This window comes from Cervus canadensis, chromosome 24 (assembly GCF_019320065.1).
Source record: "Cervus canadensis isolate Bull #8, Minnesota chromosome 24, ASM1932006v1, whole genome shotgun sequence".
Taxonomy (NCBI): domain Eukaryota; kingdom Metazoa; phylum Chordata; class Mammalia; order Artiodactyla; family Cervidae; genus Cervus; species Cervus canadensis.
The window spans coordinates 14,809,010-14,834,218 of NC_057409.1; the positions used below are offsets into that span (position 1 = coordinate 14,809,010).

The window sequence follows — 25,209 nt, forward strand, 5'->3', positions numbered from 1 at the left end:
GAATGTCTTGGCTGTTCTAGTACAATTACAGCTTCAGATGAATGTTTCAGTTCGATTTTGAGCAGCACAGATATTGAATCTTCCTCAGCACTCTTGTTTATATGCCAGGTGCTGGGCACGCTAAGGAGGCAGGCACTCAGTTCCCGCCCTTGGGAGCTCTCAAACCAACAGGGAAGTGTAACCAAATAAGCAGTGTAAAACAACAGGAATCTCATGCTATGGATAACAAAAGCAGTAAAAGCAAGGAGTCCACCCAGATGTAAGTGCTGTGAGTTCCATTGCTTCTCCAAGCTAGGAAAGTCTTGGTAGGCTCAACGGGGGAGATGACATACTGGACTTTGATGGATGTGCAGGAGCAGGAGTTCATTAGATATAAAAGAAGAAACTCTTTTGAGAAAGTCAGAGAATGCTTCTTGGAGAGGGGGACACATTTTAGTTGAGAAGTGAGTAGGAGTTTGCCCGATTCAGAAGATGGGATGAAGGGAGGGATTGCCCTGAGCTGGGAAAATGACAAGAAGCATCACTGAAGACATTTCATCTGGGTTTTGAGTTGGAGGATGCTGGAAGAGACAAATGAAAACGACTTGATGAGAAAAGTAATACAAGGAGATGACATTTGACCTGGGCTTCCAGGGACGAGTGGGCAATTCACCAGATCAGAGAGGAGAGGCACAGTCAGAAAAGGCTTCTCAGAGGGAATAGTAAATCTCCTGGCTTTCTGCCCATTCTCTAAGACCCAAGATCCAGGAGTTAACGGTCCCACTGAGTAGACGCTCAGGATTCTGAGCTGGCGGTCCTGCAGTGCCGATTTACCAGCATAGGGGAGTCGCGGTGGGGTCTCCGCGGGACTGAGGCTCAGGTTTGCGGAGCTGGCTAGCAGAGTTGAAGGCTTTATGTCGGAATCGACCAATGGGATGGCGGCACCCAGTTGCCAGGGCTACGGAGGGGGCCGCCGAGTGGAGGCGGGGCTTGTGTGCCAGGGGCGGGGTCTGGGCGGGGCTTATATAAGTGGGTGGCGGGTGGAAGGCGGGGCGTGGGGGGTCGGTGGCTGCTAGGCGGGCGGGGCGCAGGCCGCGGGGCCCGAGCCGGGGGGAGCGAGCGAGCGGAGGCGCCGAGGATCCGATTCACTCGCTGGGGAGACCTATGGGCCGAAGCCGTGTAAATGCGTTTTAAGGCGAGTGCGGGGAGACCCTCGGGGAGCCTCGGGAGCTGGCGCTCTCGGCTCCGATGCTGACCTGCTCCCTGGCTACTCTTACCTCCTCTCAGCAGGGGCCTCGGCTCCGCAACTGCCACTCCTTCTCGGGGTGTTGCACAAGTTTCGAGGTCACCGGCGACCCCCCCTAGCAGCGCGCCTGGCTCTGGCCCCCGCGAAGGAGCACGGGGCTTGGTAAGGGGGTTTTGTGGGGGCGGGACCTCGGCTCTGCACTCAGGAAGGCTCACCAGGACAGAACCTCAGCCCGCGGCCCCCACCCACCATGTGGAGCTCCCATGCACGCTTAGAATCCTAGCACGTCAGGACCAGTCTGCCCCCCGACTTTACAAACGGTGAAACTAGGCTCTGAGAGGGGGTCGGGCGTATCCAGGGTCAGAGAACTGAGACTCCTTAGTGGGGCCACCTGCAGCCACTTTAAGTGGGCGTGGTCACGATGGGAGGAGGGGACGTCCCTGGAAACTTTTCCCCTCGGTTGCCCTGCCCTTTCCCTCTCATTCTTTTCCTTTTAACCAAAACCCTAATTTCAGAACTGGAAAGGATCGCCAAAGCAATTCATCCATTTTACAGATGGGGAAACCGAGGCTCGGAGAGGCAATGACATCTAGGCATATAATACCTTGTCCCAGGCCAGAAGTCCTGATCGTCCTCCCGTGCCCAGTGAGCCTAAGCTCTCCAGGCTTGTGCTGGGGGCAGGGTGTGACAGGACTGGGTGCCCTGGCTTGGGGAGGTGAGGGGCGCAGCTGAGGCCAGTCCCCCAGCCTCCCCTCACTCTCTTCCTGCAGTGTGTTGCATACTTTCTAAGGCGCCCGGAGGCAGCGGCAACTCCATCCAGCCCATCGGGTCCTCCTCCTCGGCATGGCTGGCTACCTGAGAGAAACGGACTTTGTGATGGTGGAGGAGGGTTTCAGCGCCGGAGACCTGCTGGAGGATCTCACTCTGGGGGCCTCACAGGCCGCCACGGTGAGGGTCTGGGGGTGGGGGCGGGACCTCTATCTCACAGCTGCCCCCTAGGGCCCTCGTCTGGTTCTTTCACTCATTTGGTACTCAATCCTTGCTGTTTGCAAGAGAGGAGCTCATTTTATCTGCAAATTCCTGGTCCTTGCCCCAATCCTGCCCCTCGTATGTCTTCCACTTTCATGAACAACACTACCCAGCCCTCTAAGTCAGAAACCTGGGAATCCTCACTTCCTCTCTCACACCTGGGCACCACCAAGTTCTGTAAATTCAGCCTCCTTAAACTACCCTTCAGTGTGCAGGAGACATAAGAGAGGAGGGTTAAATCCCTGGGTCAGGAAGATCCCCTGGAGGAGGGCATGGCAACCCATTCCAGTATTCTTGCCTGGAGAATCCCCATGGACAGAGGAGTCTGGCAGGCTACAGTCCGTGGGGTCGCCGAGTCAGATACAACTGAAGGGACTTGGCATGCACACACGTGCTCTTCTGGAACCTCACTTTGTAGTTTAGCCCTCTTCTCTCCATAACCCCCCTAATCTTTTCCCTGCCTCGTCCCACCCTCTCCAACGTTATCACAGCCCTGCTCAAAATCTAAATTTTTTGGCAGTTTCCCACTGCCTACAGGATCCAAGTCAGAACCCCTCTGCCTTCATAGCCCCATTTCTGTTTTTTCCCAGGGTATGTATTGTGCTCCGTCTGAACTGAACTACTCTGCTCATATTCCCCGATGATTCCATGTGCTTCATTATCACTGTTGTCCAGGCTGTTCCTTCTGCCTGGAACACCCTTCTCCCAGCCTCTCTGCCTCTTACCCATTTCTGCTCTTTACTTATCACTCATCTGTATCACCTCTTCCTGATTGCCCCAGGCAGGTTTTGTACTTCTCCTTCTGCATTTTGGAGAAACTCCTGCTTAGCATTTCCTGAATGGGCTTGTAATTGCTTGCAGGGTTAGTTCTTGTCCAGACCCAAGCCCTTTCACAGCTGGAGCCCTGTCTGTTCATCTTTGTACCTTTTTAGCATATTTGCATAAATATGCTTGATCAGATGCCAAGTGGGCATCAGTAAAAAGGTGTTTCGTAAAAGGGAAACTGAGGCGCAGGAGAGGTTTAAATAATGTGGTCTCACCCATGGCCTCATACACATCCAGCCCTCAGCAGACAGTTATCCACAGGCTTGGGCTGCAGTGACAGTGGAACTACCTCAAGGCTTCACTGAATGCCTAAACGGGAAATCCAGTGGCTGGAGGCCATAGCTTTGGTCTTCAAGGAATTGATCTGGAGGAGACAGATGTATATATATACCTAGTTCTGATACTTTGGCAACATGTGCAAAATGCAGTGCTAGCGTCAAAGGCAGAGTTGCCTTATTGGTTTCGGGGCAGGTGGCATTTCAGCTGAAACTTGAAGGTAGATCAAGAATTTGCCAGACTCCTATGGGGGAAGGGTATTCTACCTGGAGGCGTGGTGACAATAAAGGCTGGGAGGTGGAAAACGATGGAAGACAGAGATGGAGTTTGAGCTGCTGTGAGGGGAGGGACTGGAGCTGGATCACAGAACCTCGAATATCCTGTAGGCTTGGGGAGACCCAGAAAATTTTAGAGCAGGGTACTTGGGGGGAACGTGGCATGCACTAGCAGGGAGCTGAGTGGGGTCTCATCTTCACCCCTCTTCTTGTACAGGAAGAGGTCGCTGCCTTCTTCGTGGCCGACCTGGGTGCCGTGGTGAGGAAGCACTTCTGCTTTCTGAAGTGCCTGCCTCGAGTCCGATCCTTTTACGCTGTCAAGTGCAACAGCAGCCCGGGCGTGCTGAAGGTCCTGGCCGAGCTGGGGCTGGGCTTCAGCTGTGCCAACAAGGTGAGCCTCCCATCCCTGACCTGCACACTGACTTACTGAATGTGCACACCTGGCCTGATTGCAGCTGATGCAGTCAGGTGGACCAGGGGAAGCAGGGGTACCTGTGATTGGCCCCTGTCCTCTGGATAGGGCCACCCACTTGGGAGGAGTTTAAGGGATGAGGGAAGAATTGCCAGCCTTGAAGTTCTGCATTGGAACTACATGTGTCCCTGGGCAGGTGGGTCACCTTTTTAATGGAGATTTTCAAACTTCTTGGCATAGAGCTGTATGTGATATTCTTCTAATTAAGACATAACAAAACAAAAACACTTTCTATCATTGGTTTTATTTTTTTCTTTTATAATATTAAGGTGTGACTGTATTTTTTTTTTTTAACTAATCCTCTTAGAGTTTTGTTATTGTTGCCAGTTCTGCTGCCTTTCTGATTTGATTAATGCTATCCTTTTGCTCTCTTTAGATTTGTTTATTTACTGTTTTTTGTTTATTTACTGTTTATTTACTATTCATTTCACTCCTGCAATGCGCTAGACACTCTGCTAGGTAGGGCTGGCAATACAGTTCAGTTCAGTTCAGTCATTCAGTTGTGTCCGACTCTTTGCGACCCCATGGACTGCAGCATGCCAGGCCTCCCTGTCTATCACCAACTCCCGGAGTTTACTCAAATGCATGTTCATTGAGTCGGTGATGCCATTCAACCATCTCATCCTCTGTCATCCCCTTCTCCTCCTGCCCGCAATCTTTCCCAGCATCAGGGTCTTTTCAAATGAGTCAGCTCTTCCCATCAGGTGGCCAAAGTATTGGAGATTCAGCTTCAACATCAGTCCTTCCAATGAACACCCAGGACTGATCTCCTTTAGGATGGACTGGTTGGATCTTGTTACAGTCCAAGGGACTCTCAACAGTCTTCTCCAACACCACAGTTCAAAAGCATCAATTCTTCGGTGCTCAGCTTTCTTTATAGTCCAACTCTCACATCCATACATGACCACTGGAAAAACTGTAGCCTTGACTAGATGGATCTTTGTTGACAAAATAATTTTGTTTTTTAATATGCTGTCTAGGTTGGTCATAATTTTCCTTCCAAGGAGTAAGTGTCTTTTAATTTCATGGCTGCAATCACCATCTGCAGTGATTTTGGAGCCCCAAAAAATAAAGTCAGCCACTGTTTCCACTGTTTCCTCATCTATTTGCCATGAATTGATGGGACCAGATGCCATGATCTTAGTTTTTTGAATGTTGAGTTTTAAGCCAACTTTTCACTCTCCTCTTTCACTTTCATCAAGAGGCTCTTTAGTTCTTCACTTTCTGCCATAAGGGTGGTGGTATCTGCATATCTGAGGTTATTGATATTTCTCCTGGCAATCTTGATTCCAACTTGTGATTCATCCAGCTCAGTGTTTCTCCTGATGTACTCTGCATATAAGTTAAATAAATAGGGCGACAATATACAGCCTTGACGTACTCCTTTCCCTATTTAGAACCAGTCTGTTGTTCCCATGTCCAGTTCTATCTGTTGCTTCCTGACCTCATTACACGTTTCTTAAGAGGCAGGTCAGGTGGTCTGGTATTCCCATCTCTTGAAGAATTTTCCACAATTTGTTGTGATCCACACAGTCAAAGGCTTTGGCATAGTCAATAAAGCAGAAATAGATATTTTTCTGGAACTCTCTTGCTTTTTCGATGATCCAATGGATGTTGGCAATTTGATATCTTGTTCCTCTGCCTTTTCTAAAACCAGCTTGAACACCTGGAAGTTCACGGTTCACGTATTGCTAAAGCATGGCTTAGAGAATTTTGAGCCTTACTTTACTAGTGTGTGAGATAAGTGCAATTGTGCAGTAGTTTGAGCATTCTTTGGCATTGCCTTTCTTTGGGATTGGAATGAAAACTGACCTTTTCCAGTCCTGTGGCCACTGTTGACTTTTTCAAATTTGCTGACATATTGAGTGCAACACTTTCACAGCATCATCTTTTAGGATTTGAAATAGCTCAACTGGAGTTCCATCACCTCCACTGGCTTTGTTCATAGTGATGCTTCCTAAGACCCACTTGACTTCACATTCCAGGATGTCTGGCTCTAGGTGAGTGATCACACCATCATGATTATCTGGGTCGTGAAGATCTTTTTTGTATAGTTCTTCTGTGTATTCTTGCCACCTCTTCTTAACATCTTCTGCTTCTGTTAGGTCCATACCTTTTCTGTCCTTTATTGAGCATAGAAGCAAGGTCCGATAGAAGCAAGGTCTGATGCTGTAAAGAGCAATATTGCATAGGAACCTGGAATGTTAGGTCCATGAATCAAGGCAAATTGGAAGTGGTCAAACAGGAGATGGCAAGAGTGAATGTTGACATTCTAGGAATCGGTGAACTAAAACGGACTAGAATGGGTGAATTTAACTCAGATGACCATTTTATCTACTATTGTGGACAGGAATCCCTTAGAAGAAATGAAGTGGCCATCATAGTCAACAAAAGAGTCTGAAATTCACTACTTGGATGCAATCTCAAAAACGACCAGATCTCTGTTCATTTCCAAGGCAAACCATTCAATATCACGGTAATCCAAGTCTATGCCCCAAGCAGTAACGCTGAAGAAGTTGAAGTTGAACATTTCTATGAAGACCTACAAGACCTTCTAGAACTAACACCCAAAAAAGATGTCCTTTTCATTATAGGGGACTGGAATGCAAAAGTAGGAAGTCAAAGAAACACCTGGAGTAACAGGCAAATTTGGCCTTGGAGTACAGAATGAAGCAGGGCAAAGGCTAAGAGAGTTTTGCCAAGAGAACACACTGATCATAGCAAACACCATCTTCCAACAACACAAGAGAAGACTGTACACATGGATATCACCAGATGGCCAACACCGAAATCAGATTGATTATATTCTTTGCAGCTAAAGATGGAGAAGCTCTACACAGTCAGCAAAAACAAGACTGGGAGCTGACTGTGGCTCAGATCATGAATTCCTTATTGCCTAATTCAGACTTAAATTGAAGAAAGTGGGGAAAACCACTAGGCCATTCAGGTATGACCTAAATCAAATCCCTTATGATTATACAGTGGAAGTGAGAAATAGATTTAAGGGACTAGATCTGATAGACAGAGTGCCTGATGAACTATGGACAGAGGTTCATGACATTGTACAGGAGACAGGGATCAAGGCCATCCCCAAGAAAAAGAAATGCAAAAAAGCAAAATGGCTGTCTGAGGAGGCCTTACAAATAGCTGTGAAAGGAAGAGAAGTGAAAAGCAAAGGAGAAAAGGAAAGATATACCAATTTGAATGTGGAGTTCCAAAGAATAGCAAGGAGAGATAAGAAAGCCTTCCTCAGCTGGCAATACAGTATTGAGTAAAACAGACTCTGTTGTCATTGAGTAGAATGCACAGCTTATCCATCTTCATTCTGTTCTCACTTGATAAAGTCTTTTAGCTATTGTTTCCTAGGAGAAATAGTTTCCTCCGAGACATAGACAGTTTGACATAGTTATGCATTCAGCAAGTGTTTACTGAGCACCTACTGTGGGGTCAAGTACTTTTCTCAGTGGGACTTAGCAAGTGACCAAAACAAAAAAAGATTCTTCCTTCATGGGACTTGCTTTCTAAAGAACAAGCAAACAATGAAAATCTGTGGTACTTTAGGTAGTAAATGCTATGGAGAAAATTAAGGTGGAAAAGGGAAGTAGGGAAGAGACATGGTTGTTGGGAGACAGGATTGTACGTTCAGAAACTTTGGCCAAGGAAGGCTTCACTGAGATCTGAACACTGTTCTGAAGAAAGCAAAGGGGCAATCCAGGTGAATAACTAGGGGAAGAGCATTCCAGGCAAAATGACCAGCAAGTGCAAAGGCCCTGAGGTGAGAGCAAGCCTGGTGGGCATTGGTTTGTGATATTGTTATTACTGTTATTTTTTTTTTAATGGTTAGTAATGATTGTTTTGAGAGGGAACCCCTTTTAAATCCTGATCAGCAGTATGGCTGGGTGTTGTAAGGATTCTAGAAAGGAATCCTGGAGGAGACAGAGAGTTTGCCTGGGCGGTGTGCAGGGATTGAGGGATTCCAAGTGGAAGAAAGGTGCGCACCAATGGTGGGGGTTGGAATGAGCATGTCACCTTTATCAGAGATACACATTAGTGTCCTTGGTGGTCGATGAGTCTCTCTTTTGTCACCCATGAAGCCCCTTTGCATCAGCTCTTATTTTGCACACCTAGTTTCAGGCATGCCCTACATAAGACCCGGTGAGGTATCTGAGGGGGAGATTGACATTTTGCAGTTGAGGAAATTGGGGCCAGCTGCACCGAACTTGCTGATGGCAGAGCCAGGACTTGCCCTTTGCAGCTCTCGGAGTCTCTGCTCTGACCGAGGCGGAAGGGGACCCTTTTCCAGCCTGCTTGGTCTAGAGGTGAAGAACAAGACCAAACCTCACTGACTAGACTCCTCTGCTTCTGGAAACTTAGAGGTGGGCCCTGTGCTGGCCTTCAAAGAGCAGAACTGTGGGGTATTAGGGCTTAGAAGTCAATGGGGAACGTTAAAAGCATCTACTGTTTGCTGAGGGCATCTGTTGTGCCAGGCTCTTTGCCAAGCACTTTCTGTACATGATCTCATTTGATTCTCGAAACAACTCTGTAAAGTAATTATTATCACGGCGATTCTGACAACAGTCCCATGAGGAAGCAGTTAGCATATAAGGAAAGGAGGCCCAGAGGTTTGAGGGATGCACAGGGAAGGGCCACTTGAGAATGGCCAGGGACTCTCTGACTTTATGTCTGCTGTCTTCATGAAGGTTCTTGGGGAGGTGATGGCAGAGAGGGGACCCCTCCTGGGTAGGTGGGATCACCTAGCCCTTGGGTGCTTTTACTCGGAGATGGTACAGCTTTTCTTGGAAGGCTGAGGCTGCCCTCTTCTGGTAGGCTAGAGCTGGTGGCCACCCTCACAGCGTCATGCTTTGGTGCTTCACAAGTGGCTCAGTGGTAAGGAATCCACCTGCAAATGCAGGAGACGTAGGAGACATGAGTTCAGTCTCTGGGTTGGGAAGACTGTTTGGAGAAGGAAATGGCAACCTACTCCAGTATTCCTGTCTGGGAAATCCCACAGACACAGGAGCCTGGCGGGCTACAGTCCTTGGGGTCGCAAAGAATTGCATGTGACTAAGCACCCACGCACATGCATGGCCAAGGGACAGGCGTGTGCTGGGGCTTTGTGTACAGATATGCCCCAGACAGGCTCCAGGGTCAAGGGCACCAACCATTCCTTATGTGGGGCTTTGGTCCACCCACCCACCTTCCCAAGGACCTTATGTCATCTCTCCTGCCCCATTCCTTGCCCTCTCTTATTGTCTTCCTCAGCATCCTCCCATCTTAAAAAGCCTTCTCTGGACACCACATTTCCCCCCCAGTCCAACCCCTTGCTCTCTCCTAAAAACCAAACTGAGTTCTCTACACTCATCTGTACTCAATTTTCTCTTTCCCTTAGCACCCACTCCTTAAGCCACTGCTTTCTGACCTCCACTCATCTTTCCAAGGAATTTCCTCTTACCAATGTCCCCAGTGATCTGCAGGATCCAATGAGCCCTTTATACTAAACACTAACTTTGAATTATTCAAAGAATCTATTGATTTATCTGCAAAAGAAAAGTAGAACATTGGCTTTATATCTCCGGAGATAATCAACATTCTGAGTTTGAGTTTGGTGGCTATATTCTAAAAATACTTACAAATATGATCCATAGAAAATATACAAAGTATGCTGTGATTTTGTAACAAAATATAAAATATTCATCTGGTAGGCACTGTGCCTCCGTGGCTTTAAAACTCAGCAGATTTTGGAGATCTGTGTTGATGCATTGAGACCTTGTAGGGGACATTCCTTGATCCTCCTGTTTTTGTTTTTTTTGCTCTCACCATGAAAAAAGGTTTTGTTTGTTTTGTATTGTTTTTTGGAGTGAGTGTATGTGTGTGTGTGAGGAGAAAACTTTTAACGTGAGATCTATCCTCACAAATCTTTACGTGTATAAGTAACTCAGATGGTGAAGGACAGGGAAACCTGGCGTGCTGCAGTCCATGGGATCGCAAAGAGGTGGACACAACTGAGCGACTGAACAACAGGAAATTGTTAACTGTAGTCACTCTGTTGTGCAGTGGATCTCTAGATCTTAGTCACCTTGCAGAACTGACACTATACCCATTGAATGAAACACATTCTTTTTTTTTTTAGTTTTTAGAATTTATTTATAATTGAAGTATACTTAAATTGAAATATTGTATTAATTACTGCTATACAATAAAGTAACTCAGTTATACATATATATATGTTCTTTTTCATATTTTTTCCCATTATGATTTATCACAGGATATTGAATATAGTTCCCTGTGCTGTACAGTAGGACTTTGTTGTTTATCTGTTTTCTATATACCAGTTTGCATCTGCTAATCCCAAACTCCCAATTCAACCCTCTCCCACACCCCATCCCCTTGGCAACCACCAGTTTTCTCTCTATGTCCCTGATTCTATTTCTGTTTCTTAGATAGGTTCATTTGTGTCATATTTTAGATTCCACATATAAGCGACATAGTATTTGTCTTTCTCTTTCTGACTTACTTCACTTAGTATAATTTCTAGTTGTGTCTATTGAAATATAGTCTTTTTAAAAACACAGGCATAACTAGAGATATTGTGGGTTGGGTTCCAGACAACTACAGTAAAGATCACAATATAATGAGTCACATAAATATTTTGGTTTCCCAGTGCATATGAAAGCTATGGTTATAGAATATTGTAGTCTATTAAATGTGCAGTAGCATTATGTCTTAAAAAAACATACCTTAAGTAAAATGCACATACCTTAAGTCAAAAATATTTTATTTCTAAAAAATGCTAACTATCATCTGAACTTCAGTGAGTTGTAGCTCAAGCTCCCTTCTCTTATAAACTCTCCATCTTCCTAGGGGATTTCATCTCCTTCCATGGCTTCAAATATCCCCAAGATGCTACCACCTCCCCAGTTTTTTTTTTTTAAATTAACTTTTTGGCTGCCCTGGGTCTTCGTTGCTTTTGCAGGCTTCTTCTAGTTATGGGGAGCAGGGGCTACTCTTCGTTGTGGTGCTTCTCTGCGGTGACTTCTCGTTGTAGAGCATGGACTCAATAGCTGTGGCACATGGGCCCAGTTGCGCTGTAGTATGTGGGATCCTCCCGGACCAGGGATCAAACCCTTGTTCCCTGCCTTGGCAGGCGGACTCCTAGTTGATACTACAGGATGCCTGGAGCCCAGCGTGTTCGAAGATTGTGCACTCACAATCTTCCCTTTAAGAGGGGCCCCTAGGTCTGCTGGGTGCGAAGTCCCCCTCAGACATCTTACCCCACGTCCCCACGTGCCATCCATCAGCAAGCTTGCCAGCCCTGCCTCCAGACCACACCCTCCCCCCTTTTCTAGCGCAGCCTGTCATGTCTCCTGGGGAGGTCCTTCCAGGCCCTCCCTTGGTCTGTTTTCGCATAGTGGCTAGAGTGACATGCACTTAGGCCTTGCCTTCAAGATGCACATCTGACCATGTCCTTTTCCCTCTTGAGACCCCCTCAAACTGTCTCCCACAACCCAACCTGCAGTGTCAAATATAAATCCACATCAGCCTTCTTGGTCTCCCCGTTGGCTCTGCCTGCCTCCCTCCAACCTCATCCTCCCGCACTGGTCACCCTGCCCAGACCACACCAACATTCTCTGTTCCTCCATCAGGCTGAGCACAGTCTTACCTCAGCCTCCGCACAGGCCGCTTCCTGTACCAGAAATATTCTTTCCTTCTCTTCCATCGTGGCCGACTCCTCCTGCAGGGCTCAGCTTAAATCTTTTTTTTACTTCATTGAAGTACAGTTGATTTACAATATTGTGTGTGTTTGGGGTGTACCGCAAAGTGGTTCAGTTATATATATATGTGTATATGTATATATATTTTAAAAATTCTTTTCCATTATAGTTTATTACAACATATTGAATATAGTTCCCTGTGCTCTATGGTAAATACTTGTTTACCTATTTTGTATATGGACGTGTGCATCTGTCAATCACATACTTCCAATTTATTCCTCCCCTACCTTCCCCTTTGATAGCCATGTGTTTATTTTCTATGTCTGAGTCTGTTTTGTAAATAAGTTCACTTGTGTCATATTTTAGATTCCACATATAAGTGATATCATATGGTATTTTTCTTTCTCTAACTTATTCACTTACTGTGATAATCTGTAGGTCCATCCACATTACTGCAAATGGCAGGATTTCATTTCTTATAGCTGAGTAATATTCCATTGTATATATCTACCACATCTTCCTTATCTCTTCATCTGTTATGGGACACTTAGGTTGCTTCCATGCCTTGACTGTTATAAACAGGGCTGCAATGAACATTGTGGTGCACGCATCTTTTCGAATTACCGCTTTCATCTTTTCTGGATGTATGCCCAGGAGTGGGGTTACTGGATCATATATATGGCAGCTCTATTTTTAGTCTTTTTAAGGAACCTCCATACTATTTTCCATAGTGACTATTACCAATTTACATTCCCACCAGCAGGGTAGGAGGGTTCCCTTTTCCCCACACTTTCTTCTCAGCTTAAATTTCTGACCCTCTGAAAGCGTCCGGTCACACCTCTCACCCAGGTCTCTGCATCCCACATTCTCTAGTACCCCATACTTTTTCTCCATGGCTCCTGTCTATTTGTAATCCTATCATTATTCAGTGTTCATTCGTTCCTCCCCTTCTCTCCCATCTGTCCAAAAGCTCCACAATCAGAGACCCTGTCTGCTTTACTCAGAGCTTTGCTTTCGTTAGCACCTGTCACAGAGCCTGGTGACTCGATGCTCAAGAATCACTTGAGGGCAGCATCGGGGTGTCTTCTCTGCTGAAGCGCTGTGGTTGAGAGCTGGTGTGCTAAAGTCACACAGTCCTGGGTTAGAATTCTACCTGTGCCACTTGCAAGCCGTGTGACTTTGAATAAGTCACTTGCGGCCTCTCAGAGCCTCTGTTCCCTGTCTCATAAGATTATTATGAGGATGCCATGAGAATGTCTATAAAATATTTAATGCAATGAATGGCATATGGTAATCCGTCAGTGAGTGACAATGGTTATTATTTAAATAACTATAATCAAAGCTCAACCACAGGTCCCCAAAAGTGCTACCCTTGCTGCTTCCTCTCACTTCATGGGTGGAGCCAGGAGCAGAACCACATTTTCGTATCTGCGGAGATGCAAGGTCTTTGGAAGCAAGCTCTGATGATAGCAGTTTCAGCTCTGGAGGGGGACCTTTGTTTCTCCCTCTGCTACTCGCTGGCTGTGGCACCCAGACAAGTGGGCTCCTTTGAACTCAATTTCGTCCTCTGTAAGATGTGGCCATAAATATTTCATAGGATACTTACAGACATCACATGAGATAATGCACATAAATACCTCATGCTGAAAAGTTGCTACATTAAAATTACACACAGTCTTATTACAAACTCAGGATGGCTAAAGAGGGCCTTGTGTCTCTACCATGTTTCAAAACTGCTTCCTTGTTAATCATGGAGAGTCAGGTTGGAGTTTGAAAGTTGGTTCTGCCTCCTACTTGCTGTGTGGCCTCTCTGAGCATATTTTTTTCTCTGTAGAATGGCAGGGTATTGTAAGGAGGAAATAAGAGTGAATCTAAAACAAGTGTTGACAAATTATGGATGGTGGGTTTTGCAGAGTTTACCTGGCCCACGGCCACGTTCATTCACTTATACTTTATCTGTGGCTGCTTGGTGTTACAAAGGCAGTTTAGCTTTACAGAAACTACTGGCTCAGAAAACATAAAATATTTACTCTCTGGCCTTTTATGGGAAAAGTTTGCCAAGGCCTACGTAAAGCCTGTCATTTGGTGCCTCCTTGTGGTGGGTGCTCCATACCCATGGTTACTTTCATCGCCAACACCGTCATCGTTGTCTGTATCATTAATGCAGCACTAATCAGCTGAAGCACTGTTCTGGAAAGGTGAGGAGGAAGAGGCCTTGCTGGAGCACCCAGCACAGTGCCACACACAGGGCCGGCCTTTGGATGTGGGATGACCTGTGCCAAGAAGACTCTTGAGCTGGAAGACTTTCTAATACATCAAATGATATTCTCTATCCATTTAAATCTGCCAGGAAAATATGTCAGAAGTCTGTTTTCAGGGCCACCACAAATCTGTACATTGCCTTTGTGGGAATTAAAAAATATTTCTTGAAGACACTTATAAATAAATATACTAATTTTGTCAGAGTAAGACGCTTCACCATTAGGAGTTGTAATAAACATACCAATATACTGTGCAGTCTCTGAATGGAGCTTCCTGGCTGGTGCAGTGGTTAAGAATCTGCCTACTAATGCAGGAGATTCAGGAGACATGGGTTCGATCCCTGGCTTGGGAAGATCCCCTGGAATAGGAAATGGCAACCCACTCCAGTATTCTTGCTGGGAAAATTCCATGGATAGCAGAGCCTGGTGAGACAGTCCATGGGGTTGCAAACAGTTGGATACAACAGAGCGACTGAATACGCATGCACGATTCTCTGAATGTTGGGCCCCACCCTCCCTAGGATTGTGCAGTGCATCCCCTGCACAGCTGTATGTGGCAGCCCTTCTTGTCAATGGGGAGTCAGTGTGAGTTTTGATTGTTGTATATCTGTTGTCTAAAAGTGAGGCCCACTTCTTATGGACCTCCTTAGGCATAGCTATGACTTTGCCCCTCATCTGTGCTTCCTTGGCCTCCATGGGCCCAGCAGGCTCTGGCGCTTCCTCACCACCACCTTTGGGACCCCACAGGCAGAGATGGAGTTGGTCCAGCATATTGGTGTCCCTGCCAGTAAGATCATCTATGCCAATCCCTGTAAGCAAATTGCACACATCAAGTATGCTGCCAAGCACGGGGTCCGGCTGCTGAGCTTTGACAACGAGATGGAGCTGGCAAAGGTGGTAAAAAGCCACCCCAGGGCCAGGTAAGCTGAGAACCACTCAGGTGGGAGGCTGGGCTGCAGGTGAGGGTGGGGGGAGTAGGCGAAATAGGGCTGGGGCTGAGGACCCTGCCCTGGAGCCGGCCATAGCCACAGGAGGTTGGGGAGGGCACTCCTGGGCTGGACCCAGGATGCCAGAGCCTGACTAGGGTGGAGGTAGAAATGATGGGTTACTGCAGTCCAGGCAAAGCCCCTGGTACGGGGGAGGTCAGAGCCATGGCAGAGGGAGCAGTGGTCAGGAAAGTTACATGGAGGAGGCGGCATTTGAGGTGAGCCTTGAGGGGTGACTGGCATCTGGAGTGAGCCTAAACAGTGCATCAGAGGGAGCTGCAGGAGCAAGCACAAGGAGGCCGGAAGCAGCACAGGGCGTTTGCAGGATAAGCAGAAATTGACGTGGCAGGATCATACCATGTGCGGCCAGGGGTAAAGGAGAAGTCTGTGATGCTGGTCACAGGGCAGGGACCCCAGTGCATGTGGGCTTTGGAAGGGGTCAGGGCTGGACATCTTTTTCAGGTTGTGCCCTTCACCTGGTCACTGGACACACTGGGGGGGGGGGGCAAGAGGGGTGCCACTCAGGTTCACCCAAAGCAGCTTCCGTTTTGACTATTTCACATATTGAGGATGCAGGTGTTCTCAATAAGACTGTTTAAAAAAAAATGATCCCCTCCACCCCACCATACAAGAGAAGTTGGAAAAGCCTGGCTGATTGGGAGGAAGTAGGGCTGCCCAGGGGGAAACTGGTGAGGTTGGGACCAGGACAGGGGTCCCATGGAAGGGTCCGGGGACATTGAGGGAGTGGACTGGACAGGACTCAGAGGTTGACTGGCTGTGCAGGGGGAGGAAGGGGGCTGGGGGCCTATGGGATTGGATAGCTCTGAGCCATGAGGGTTCATCCCCCTTGACTAAAGAAGACGTGGTTGGGGTGGGGGAAGCGGGCTCCCGCCCCCTGCCGAGGTGCTGCACCATATCTCCCTCCTCAGGATGGTTCTCTGCGTTGCCACTGAGGACTCCCACTCTCTGAGCCGCCTGAGCCTCAGGTTCGGAGCGTCGCTGAAGTCCTGCCGACACCTGCTTGAGAATGCCAAGAGGGACCATGTGGAGGTGGTAGGTGTGAGGTGAGTGCCGGAACCCCGCCATCCCCCACCATGCCCACTGCCTCCTGCTGCTTTCCCAGGACTTACTCAATTCTGTGTGAGGCCTCCCCCAGGGCCCCCAAGGCAGGCCTGTCCCTGGGTTCTGGAATTCTGCCATTTGAGAGTTTCCTCCCTTTGGAAAGAAGGTTTGGAGTGTCCCACCGCCCCAACCCCATAGTCTGCAGAAGGTCCTGTCCCAGCAGGTTCCAGGAGGGACCTGGCTTTGCAGGAAGTGTCCCCAGCCTGAAGCCAAAGGTCGTCCTGGCACACCTTGGCTCTGCCGCTTTTCTGGTGGGGATGTGGAAGAAGCCAGAACTATGACCTGATGATATAGTTTTCCCAAGCTCTGGATTTAGGATGGCCAGGCGCTGTGCTAAATGCTCCATAGACATTGTCCCACAATTGTGGGACCTTATCCCCACTTTATAGATGGGGAAACTGAAGCATGGCCGGCCACATTGCTGAGTGAAATGTACATTAGTTCTGGCTGACTCTGGGGCCCTAGCCCTCCTCCCAGGAAGGCTCAGCCCCCAGAGGCAGCGTGGAGGGACAGAAGGGGCACCAAGTGCCAAAGGTCCTTGGATTTAGTCTCTTGTCCACTCTTCACTTGCCACATGGCCCTTGGCACCCACTCCACCTTTTAGGCCCACAGTCACTGCATCTGGAAAATGGGCACAGCATCCGGTATGCTTGGGCAAGGCTGCTGCTGGCTGAGGCTGAAGTGGTGGTACCTGGGGTCCTGTGTGTAAGCAGAGACTCTTCCTCCCTCCCCAGTTTTCACATTGGCAGCGGCTGTCCTGACCCTCAGGCCTACGCTCAGTCCATTGCGGATGCCCGGCTTGTGTTCGAAATGGGCGCTGAGCTGGGCCACAGGATGCACATCCTGGACCTCGGTGGCGGCTTCCCTGGCGTGGAGGGCGCCAAAGTGAGATTCGAAGAGGTCAGTGGGGTCACAAGGGTTGCGCTGGGCTGGGTGGGGGTTGGGGGAGGGTTAGAGTGGTCCTAGGAAGCCCACTGTGAGTGGGTCCCCTGTACTATGTGCTGTGTTTGGTGCTTTGCCTGGATTATCTCATTATTAACCCTGTGTTACAGCTGAGCAAACTGAGGCTCACAGAAGCTGCTTCTCTTCCTGAGTCCACGGCAGGGCCGGCTGCACACCCAGCTCTGCCCGGACTCTGAACATGCACATATTTGAGGCTTAACCAGGCCGTGTCTGCATAAGTCATAAGGCTCTCTGAGGGTCTGGGTGTGCCCTATTCACCCTCCTATGGGATGATGAGAAATCAAGTCGGGCAAAGGAAGGAAAAGACAACATTCTGTCCACTTCTAGTCCATCTGTCTCCTTCCCATCTGCAAGATTCAGTTCAGTTCAGTCGCTCAGTCGTGTCTGACTCTTTGCGACCCCATGGACTGCAGCATGCCAGGCCTCCCTGTCCATCACCAACTCCCGGAGTTTAATCAAACTCAGATCCATAGAGTCGGTGATGCCATCCAACCGTCTCATCCTCTGTCATCCCCTTCTCCTGCCTTCAGTCTTTCCCAGCATCAGGGTCTTTTCAAATGAGTCAGTTCTTTGCATCAGGTGGCCAAAGTATTGGAGTTTCAGCTTCAGCATCAGTCCTTCCAATGAATATTCAGGACTGATTTCGTTTAGGATGGACTGGTTGGATCTCCTTGCAGTCCAAGGGATTCTCAAGAGTCTTCTCCAACACCACAGTTCAAAAGCATCAATTCTTCAGCGCTCAGCTTTCTTTATAGTCCAACTCTCACATCCATACATGGCTACTGGAAAAACCATAGCCTTGACTAAACAGACCTTTGTTGGCAAAGTAATGTCTCTGCTCTTTAACATGCTGTCTAGGTTGGTCATAACTTTCCTTCCAAGGAGTAAGCGTCTTTTAATTTAATGGCTGCAGTCATCGTCTGCAGTGATTTCGGGGCCCAAAAAAACAAAGTCTGTCACTGTTTCCACTGTTTCCCCATCTATTTGCCATGAAGTGATGGGACTGGATGCCAAGATTAAATCAGGAAAAATGTGTCATTGCAACCCCCACTGAAACCACTAGGGGTCGCTTTCCCTTAGTAAGTGCCTGGTTCTGGAATATTCACATCTTGGAACTGAATTTAAGAAAATAATCTGTGATGGACACTAAGAATTAGCTTCAAAGATGAGCATTGCAACATTCTTCATAACAGAAGTTCAGTGGACTTCCCCAGTCCACTGAACACTCAGGGATTGGCTAAATTACAGTACATTCTTTCTTTTTATGTAAAATATTTTTACTTTTATAAAGATATAATTTTTTATAAAAATGTTTTTGTAAAAATATTTTATCATATGGCAGTGATACCAGTGTATTTTCTGTGTAAATGCAAATGAGATTTATTAAAATATTTTTATTTTTAAATCTTTCTCTTTAATTACTTAAAAAAAGTTATTTATTGTTTTAACTGAAGGATAATTGCTTTATAGAAGTTTGTTTTCTGCCAAACATCAACATGAATCAGCCATAGGTATACATATGTTCCCTCCCTTTTGAACCTCCCACCTCTCTAGATTGTCACAGAGCCCCTGTTTGAGGTCCCTGAGTAAATTACAGTATATTCTTATGTGAAAAGAATTTACATAGATTTACATACATGGAGAGATCATTTAGTTTATTGAGTAAAGCAGGTTATAAAAACCTGTATACTTATAGCCCTATTATGTTTATAATAAAACATCAGGTTTTCAGGTTTGTATAAAAAGAAATTAAAGGAGTGATTTCAATAGGTTAGCACTGAATAGGTTAATCTGGGGTTAGAATTAGGGGTGACCTTGATCTTTTGTTTCCTTCTCCATCTTGTCTATAAAAATGAATCGTTTAGCATACTGGTTACTCAGGAAAGAAAGATCTGCATCATGGATTCTGTCATCTGAGTACCAACTGTTAGATTAAAAGTTCGTTTTTCCATTGTGGGGGGCATTGAAGAGTGATTTTCAAGGGTAAGGGTCTTGACCCTGCTCCGTCTCTGCTTGCCTGCCTTGGCCAGCTGTCTGTGGTTACCAACTGGGGTCTTAGCAGCTGCCAAGTTCTGCTTCCTGAAATCAAAGCTGCTTTCAAGAAGTAAGACTTGGAGCTGTAGCTAGTCTCCAGCATAAACCCCATATTTCAAACATATAATTGTCTCTCCACCCTCAGATTGCTTCTGTGATCAACTCAGCCTTGGACCTGTACTTCCCGGAGGGCTGCGGTGTGGACATCCTTGCCAAGCTGGGGCGCTACTACGTGACCTCGGCCTTCACCTTGGCAGTCAGCATCATCGCCAAGAAGGAGGTTCTTCTGGATCAGCCAGGCAGGGAGGGTAGGTGCCAGGTGTGCAGTGGAGGCTCGTTCTTCCCTAAAGCCAAGGATGCTGGTTGGCTGCGCTGGGTCTGATTTTAGGGGGTGGGGAAGTCTGGAGACTGGGTCCTTCTTTAGGGAAATTTACAGTCATGTCTCCTCACCCCCAAGACACTCTTTTAGCATCTTTTTTTTCCCCCATGCATATTTATATTTTATGAAGACTGAGATCAAAACAACCTTGGGGAGAATAGATACTTTATGAAACCTATTGTATATGGGTTTCCTATGTGGCGCAGTGGTAAAGAACCTGCCTGCCAGTGCAGGAGACACAAGAGACACGGGTTCGATCCCTGGGTCAGGAAGATTCCCTGGAGAAGGAAATGGCAACCCACTGCAGTATTCTTGCCTGGAAAATTCCATGGAGCCAGGTGGGCTACAGTGCATGGGGTTGCAAAGAGTTGGACATGACTGAGCACACATTTTATAGTACAGATGAGGAAATTGAGAGCCAGAGAGAATACAAGTGAATTGCTTAAGAGCTAGTAAGTGGTAAAGCCTGCATTTAACCCCATGTTTGTCTTCTTTCCAGAGTCCAGGCTCTTACTCACCCTACTGCTTCTCACAACATAATGAAAATAATTGACAACAGCTTATATTGATCTAAGCCCATTTTGCAGATGACAGAATGTAGGCATGAAGAGGTTGAGTCACTCACCCAAGGTCACACAGCTGAGAAGGGGGCAGTGCCAGGGTTCAAGTCCAGGCTAGGCTGACTCATGGACAGAGGAGTTTGTCAGGCTACAGTCTGTGGGGTTGCAAAGAGCTGGACATGACTGAAGCAACTAACACTTTCAGGCTGACTCAAGGCTTCTCTGTCCACACTGCCAACATCAGTGCTCCTCCCTGACCTTCTGGATAGATCAGTCCTCCCAGCAGCCTCTTGAGTAAGAGGTCTGACCCTGATCTTAGAGCTTTTTTCTCTGTTACGGGAACCCCAGCCTGAAGGTCTGGGTGCTTTTCCCAGAGACGGTGGTGGGCTCCAGGTGGAAGGTCTTCTGTGTGTGTATGTGTGCATAGGGATGGAATTCTTCTGGCCTCCTTTCCAGATCTGGGATTATACTCTCTAGTCCAGCCTGGAGACCTGACTTCTCATTCCAGCTCATGCATTACCCCATTGTGTGCTTCTGAGCTGGTGACTCAATCTCTTGGGGTCCTGAATTCTGCTGGGCTGCTCTTCAGCCTTTGCTGGGGCATCAAGGGGCTCAGATGCAAGCCTGGAGTGTGTCCTAGGCAGGGTTGCTCAGCTGCAAGGTGTTTCCAATCCAGCCATGAACACAGGAGGAGGCAGGAGCCGCCCCATAGCTGAGGAGGGGGAAGCCCTGCTGTCTTCTTGCTGAGCCCGCCCGTTGTCCCACCCCCTCACATGCTGCTTGTGCCCCCCCCCATCCCTCCCCTCCCTGCAGAGGAAACCGGTTCCGCCCCCAAGACCATCATGTACCATCTCAGTGAGGGCGTGTATGGAATCTTCAACTCAGTCCTGTTTGACAATACCTGCCCTGCCCCCATCCTGCAGAAGGTGAGCCTGCCCTGCTGGGCCTGTTTTCAATTGTGTGGGTGCATTTAAATAACATTTTTTTTTTGGTGTGTGTTGTTATCTAATTTTGAAAAAGTAAAACATATTTGTTGGAGAAAATAGACGCTAAGAATGAAGAAGCTTATTACCCCTAATTCCACCGCATAGAGATAGACCCCTTGAATATTTAGATTTCAGTCTTTTAAAAAATGTGTTATACTTTTCCCCCATGAAGTTGGGATCATATTCATTTGTAACCTGATTTTTTTCCACTTCATATGGGGTGTGACTCTTTCCATGCCATTCACGAATCTTTAACAACATGCTTCTTGATGACCATGTAATATTTTAGGCCATCTAACTCTAGCAGCTGTCTGTTTGGTTTCCTGTTTTTGAGCTTCCTGAGTCTATCTTGACATCCATCTCTGATTACTGCTCGTGGGCTGGGTCTTCATTGTGCTGCGTGGGTTTCGTTTCCCCATAGCATGTGGGATCTTAGTTCCCTGACCAGGGATCGAACATGCATCCCCTGCATTGCAAGGCAGATTCTTAACCACTGGATCACCAGGGAAGTCTCTCAAAATTCATTTTATTGAGTTTTTCCATGTTAACAAGGGAACAGGAATAGATAGAACGTTCCTCCTAGCCTGCCGAATCCAGCCCAGGGCCTTTGGCAGCTTTAGTGGGCTTCGTTACGAGGGGAAAGAAAATCAGACACACTTGTGTTTTCACAGGACTTTGTGTGGTCCTGCTTCAGGAAGGAAGCTTAAGTGCCTAACCAGCACCTAGACCACCGTGAGCTTTCAATATGTGCTGTTGTTTTTCTTTCCATCTTTTTTTTCCCCCCAGAGTCAACCAGATGTGGGCTTCTCTTTGTAGCACTTCCTGCCTATCCTCTACTGCAGGCAGAGGGAGCTTCCCTCCTCCAGGCGACCCCCCCCCACCCCCCGCAACTGGATGAGTCCTCATTTCCATAGCTGCATCGTTGTCTGACTGAGCCTCCCCGATGATGAAGTGCTCAGGAATTCAGTTTTCTACGGTGATGCACTAGCGTTGCTTGCATTCCTGTGGTCTCCCACATCCTACCGCACAGGGGAAGGACCGGCCTAGGCCAGCCAAGCCCCAGGTTACACAGCAGGCAGCAGTCGCTTCCTAGTCCCCTTCCCAGTCCCAGCCCCTTCTTCCCCTTGCAGACCATCCCTGACCCACTCCCCATTCCCTTCATCAGCTCCTCCGAGGAGCAGGGCTGTGGTCCCAGCCCAGCACCACACCTGCCCCAGGAGCCTGGTGGATCAGTCTCCAGCTGGTATTCCTGGCATGGGCACCAGGATGTTCCTAACTCCTTCAGTGGTCTGTGCTGCTCCTCCTCTGGGGGGTGCCCAGGTTCCTTCTTCGGGCTGTCAGCCACTTAGGAGACTATACCTAGGTTGGGGCCCGCAGTGTGGCCGTGGAGACAGTGTGTAGACGACAGCACACATAGTAAATGAGCTATCGTTGTGCTAGGAGTGTGTCGGCAGGGCCCAGCCTGGCCAGGGTATCTGCACTTTCCTCCCCAAGGAAGGTGCCCCTCACTAGCCAGGATAGCAGCTTTGTACCCTGTTCTTCGTGCCCATGGACTTTGATTTTGGACCTCAGGTAGAAAAAGTCATATTAAACATAATCCTTGCTTCAGAGTATTTTTCTCATCATTGGAATATGTATGGGCTTTTTTGTTTGTTTGTTTGTTTAATTCAACAAATATTTGAGCACCTTCCATGTGCACTGAGGTCTCCGGAAGGTAGTAGGTGAGGAAGGATTGCTTGTGCCTTAGAAATACAATCTTGCTGAGTAGAAACGTGTGTGTGATACACACACACACACACAGAGAAGTACACAGACTACAATGTTATGAGAAAAGTACAAAAAGTACAGAACAAATGTTACTGCATTTTTTTCAGAAATATTTTAGTACTTAACGTCTAAAATATAAGGACTTAAGAAACACAGTATCATCATCAAACTAAAAACTAAGCAATTCCGTAGTATCCCTTGTCACCTCATGAGTGTTCAGATATTCCCTTATAAATGGTTTTTATAGTTGATTTTACAGGTGAGAAGACTGAGGCATAGGGAGGTGAAGGAACTTATTCAAAGTCACACAGTTAATAAATGGCAGCGTTTTAAACTGTAGACCCTTGGGGTAGGGTTCATGTCTTATTCATCTTTGATTATCTGTCTGTTGCTAAAGACCAAACTCTGAACTACTTTCCTATAAAATGATTGTCTCCTTGTAAAATCACTGCCTCCTTGTAAAATGTCTTCATTAGCATTTGGGCATTGCTAATTTTTTGTTATTCTTATTCATGTTTCTTTGAGTATCCTCTGTCAAAAAAATATTCTTTGTTAGTCTCTTTGTATAGCTGGCTCAACGTACCTGCTTAAAGTATATTCCCTTTTAAAAACCATTTTCTTATGGTGAGTCTCTGGAATAGGGTTACTGAGTAAGAAGGTTTAAGCATTTTTATTCCTCTTGATATATATTGTTAGATTGTTTTCCTCCACGCTTGGACTAATATGTATTATTACCAGTAGTGCTATTTCACAATAAGCTCACCAGCATTACATGCTGTGACCTTTTTCTTGTTGGCTAATTTACCTGAAATGGTATACCTCAGTCTTTCATTTTTGTTTCTTTGACAAGTATAAAGCCTTCTTTCATAGATATTTCAACCCGCTCTCATATGTCTTAACTAAGTGTTCTGCAATTAATAGTAAGGATATTTATCTCTTTCTACCTGCTCTGCGGGTTATAGATTTACCATATGTTTATGGTGTGTGTGTAAATATATATATATATATTTACATATATACATAGAATAAATACATAGAAAATTTACTGGAGAAAATTTAGCACAAAAAGTAATAATCCACTAATCCCACTATTCAGAGATGACTTGTTAAATTTTACTTTCATTTCTTTAAGTGTCATAGTGCACATTGTTTTAACTTAAAAAAAACATATTATGAGACATGGTTTTCTTTTTTATATTAATTCAAATTTCATTATTTGCTCAATATGGGAAATATCTAAATCATAGAACTGAGGAAAATCAACTTTGTTTTATGTAAACTATAAAAGGCCAACCAAAGCCAAATCATGTTTGCTAAAGTGAATACTTTTAAATTAGAAGCCAGTATATAACCTTTGTCTCCCAGAGAAGCCCTGGATGTATAATAACTTAGTAACTTTTGTCCTTTATTAACAACTTAGTAACTTTGTCTTCTATAACAATGTTTGGGCCTATTAATTTTATCTTTTTAAAATGCTATTTTAAAAGCAACAATGGAGGTAAAAAAATATCCTTTACTTTTGAAAGTATTTTTAGCATGGTTTTGTTTAGTCACTAAGTTGTGTCTGACTCTTTTTCGACCCCACGGACATAGCCCACCAGGCTTCTCTGTCCAAGGGCTTCTCCAGGCAAGAATCCTGGAGTGGGTTGCCATTACCTTCTCCAGGACATGATTTTCTTTACTGATATGGTAGGTAGGCTTGTTAAACATTTTAAATATTCACTGAGTGGTCTAAAATGACATATGTAGGGTGTAAAGATTCAGTTCAATAAATGTGTGTTAATACTTCATAAATGCAAGGTATAGTTAGGTGTGGGGAGGGTTCCAGAGGGGGCAAGTACCATGGGAGTTTTATGAGAATCTTTGGAAGCAAAATTCAGGGTACAAACTCTCATCACCCCACTCTGTACAGAGACACCTTGTTGCCAAGATCAAGTTCTCTCACTTGTCATTGTATTTTATTCTAATTATTTATGGTTTAAAAAGTAGGATTCCCCCAGAGGAATTGGGTGGAGAGGGAGGTGGGAGGGGGGATCGGGATGGGGAATACGTGTAAATCTATTGCTGATTCATGTCAATGTATGACAAAACCCACTGGAAAAAAAAAAAAAAAGTAGGATTCCATCTGGAATACATTGCAGTAGTACTTTTCCAGGTCTGGATCTGGTTAGTTTTTGTCTTAAAAATTTTTAAGTAATGATTTCTAATCCTATTTTATTTCTGCTTTGCCATACTATCCATTACTTTTATTTTTCAATGATCTCTAGTTTTTATCCTGTTCTTTGGACAACAGCTTTGTGCTATGTTTAGAAACCTGGTAGGGGGTGCCTTCTATTT

The 25,209-nt window shown here is 46.3% G+C and overlaps 1 protein-coding gene across 4 annotated transcripts in view; it reads left to right on the forward strand.

Annotated features, from left to right (window-relative positions):
- The first annotated feature begins 1,041 nt into the window (after nt 1–1,041).
- The window catches only part of AZIN2 (antizyme inhibitor 2), a 37,171-nt gene continuing 13,003 nt past the window's right edge, over nt 1,042–25,209 (forward strand). The window contains exons 1-9 of one of the 4 annotated variants that reach the window (XM_043445191.1): nt 1,042–1,174; nt 1,267–1,387; nt 1,996–2,173; nt 3,848–4,021; nt 14,823–14,995; nt 15,991–16,125; nt 16,918–17,083; nt 19,326–19,488; nt 20,933–21,045. In XM_043445191.1, coding sequence (XP_043301126.1) covers nt 2,069–2,173; nt 3,848–4,021; nt 14,823–14,995; nt 15,991–16,125; nt 16,918–17,083; nt 19,326–19,488; nt 20,933–21,045 — 1,029 coding nt within the window. In that variant the 5' untranslated portion in view covers nt 1,042–1,174; nt 1,267–1,387; nt 1,996–2,068. The other 3 variants (XM_043445192.1, XM_043445193.1, XM_043445194.1) reach the window with 3 other exon arrangements.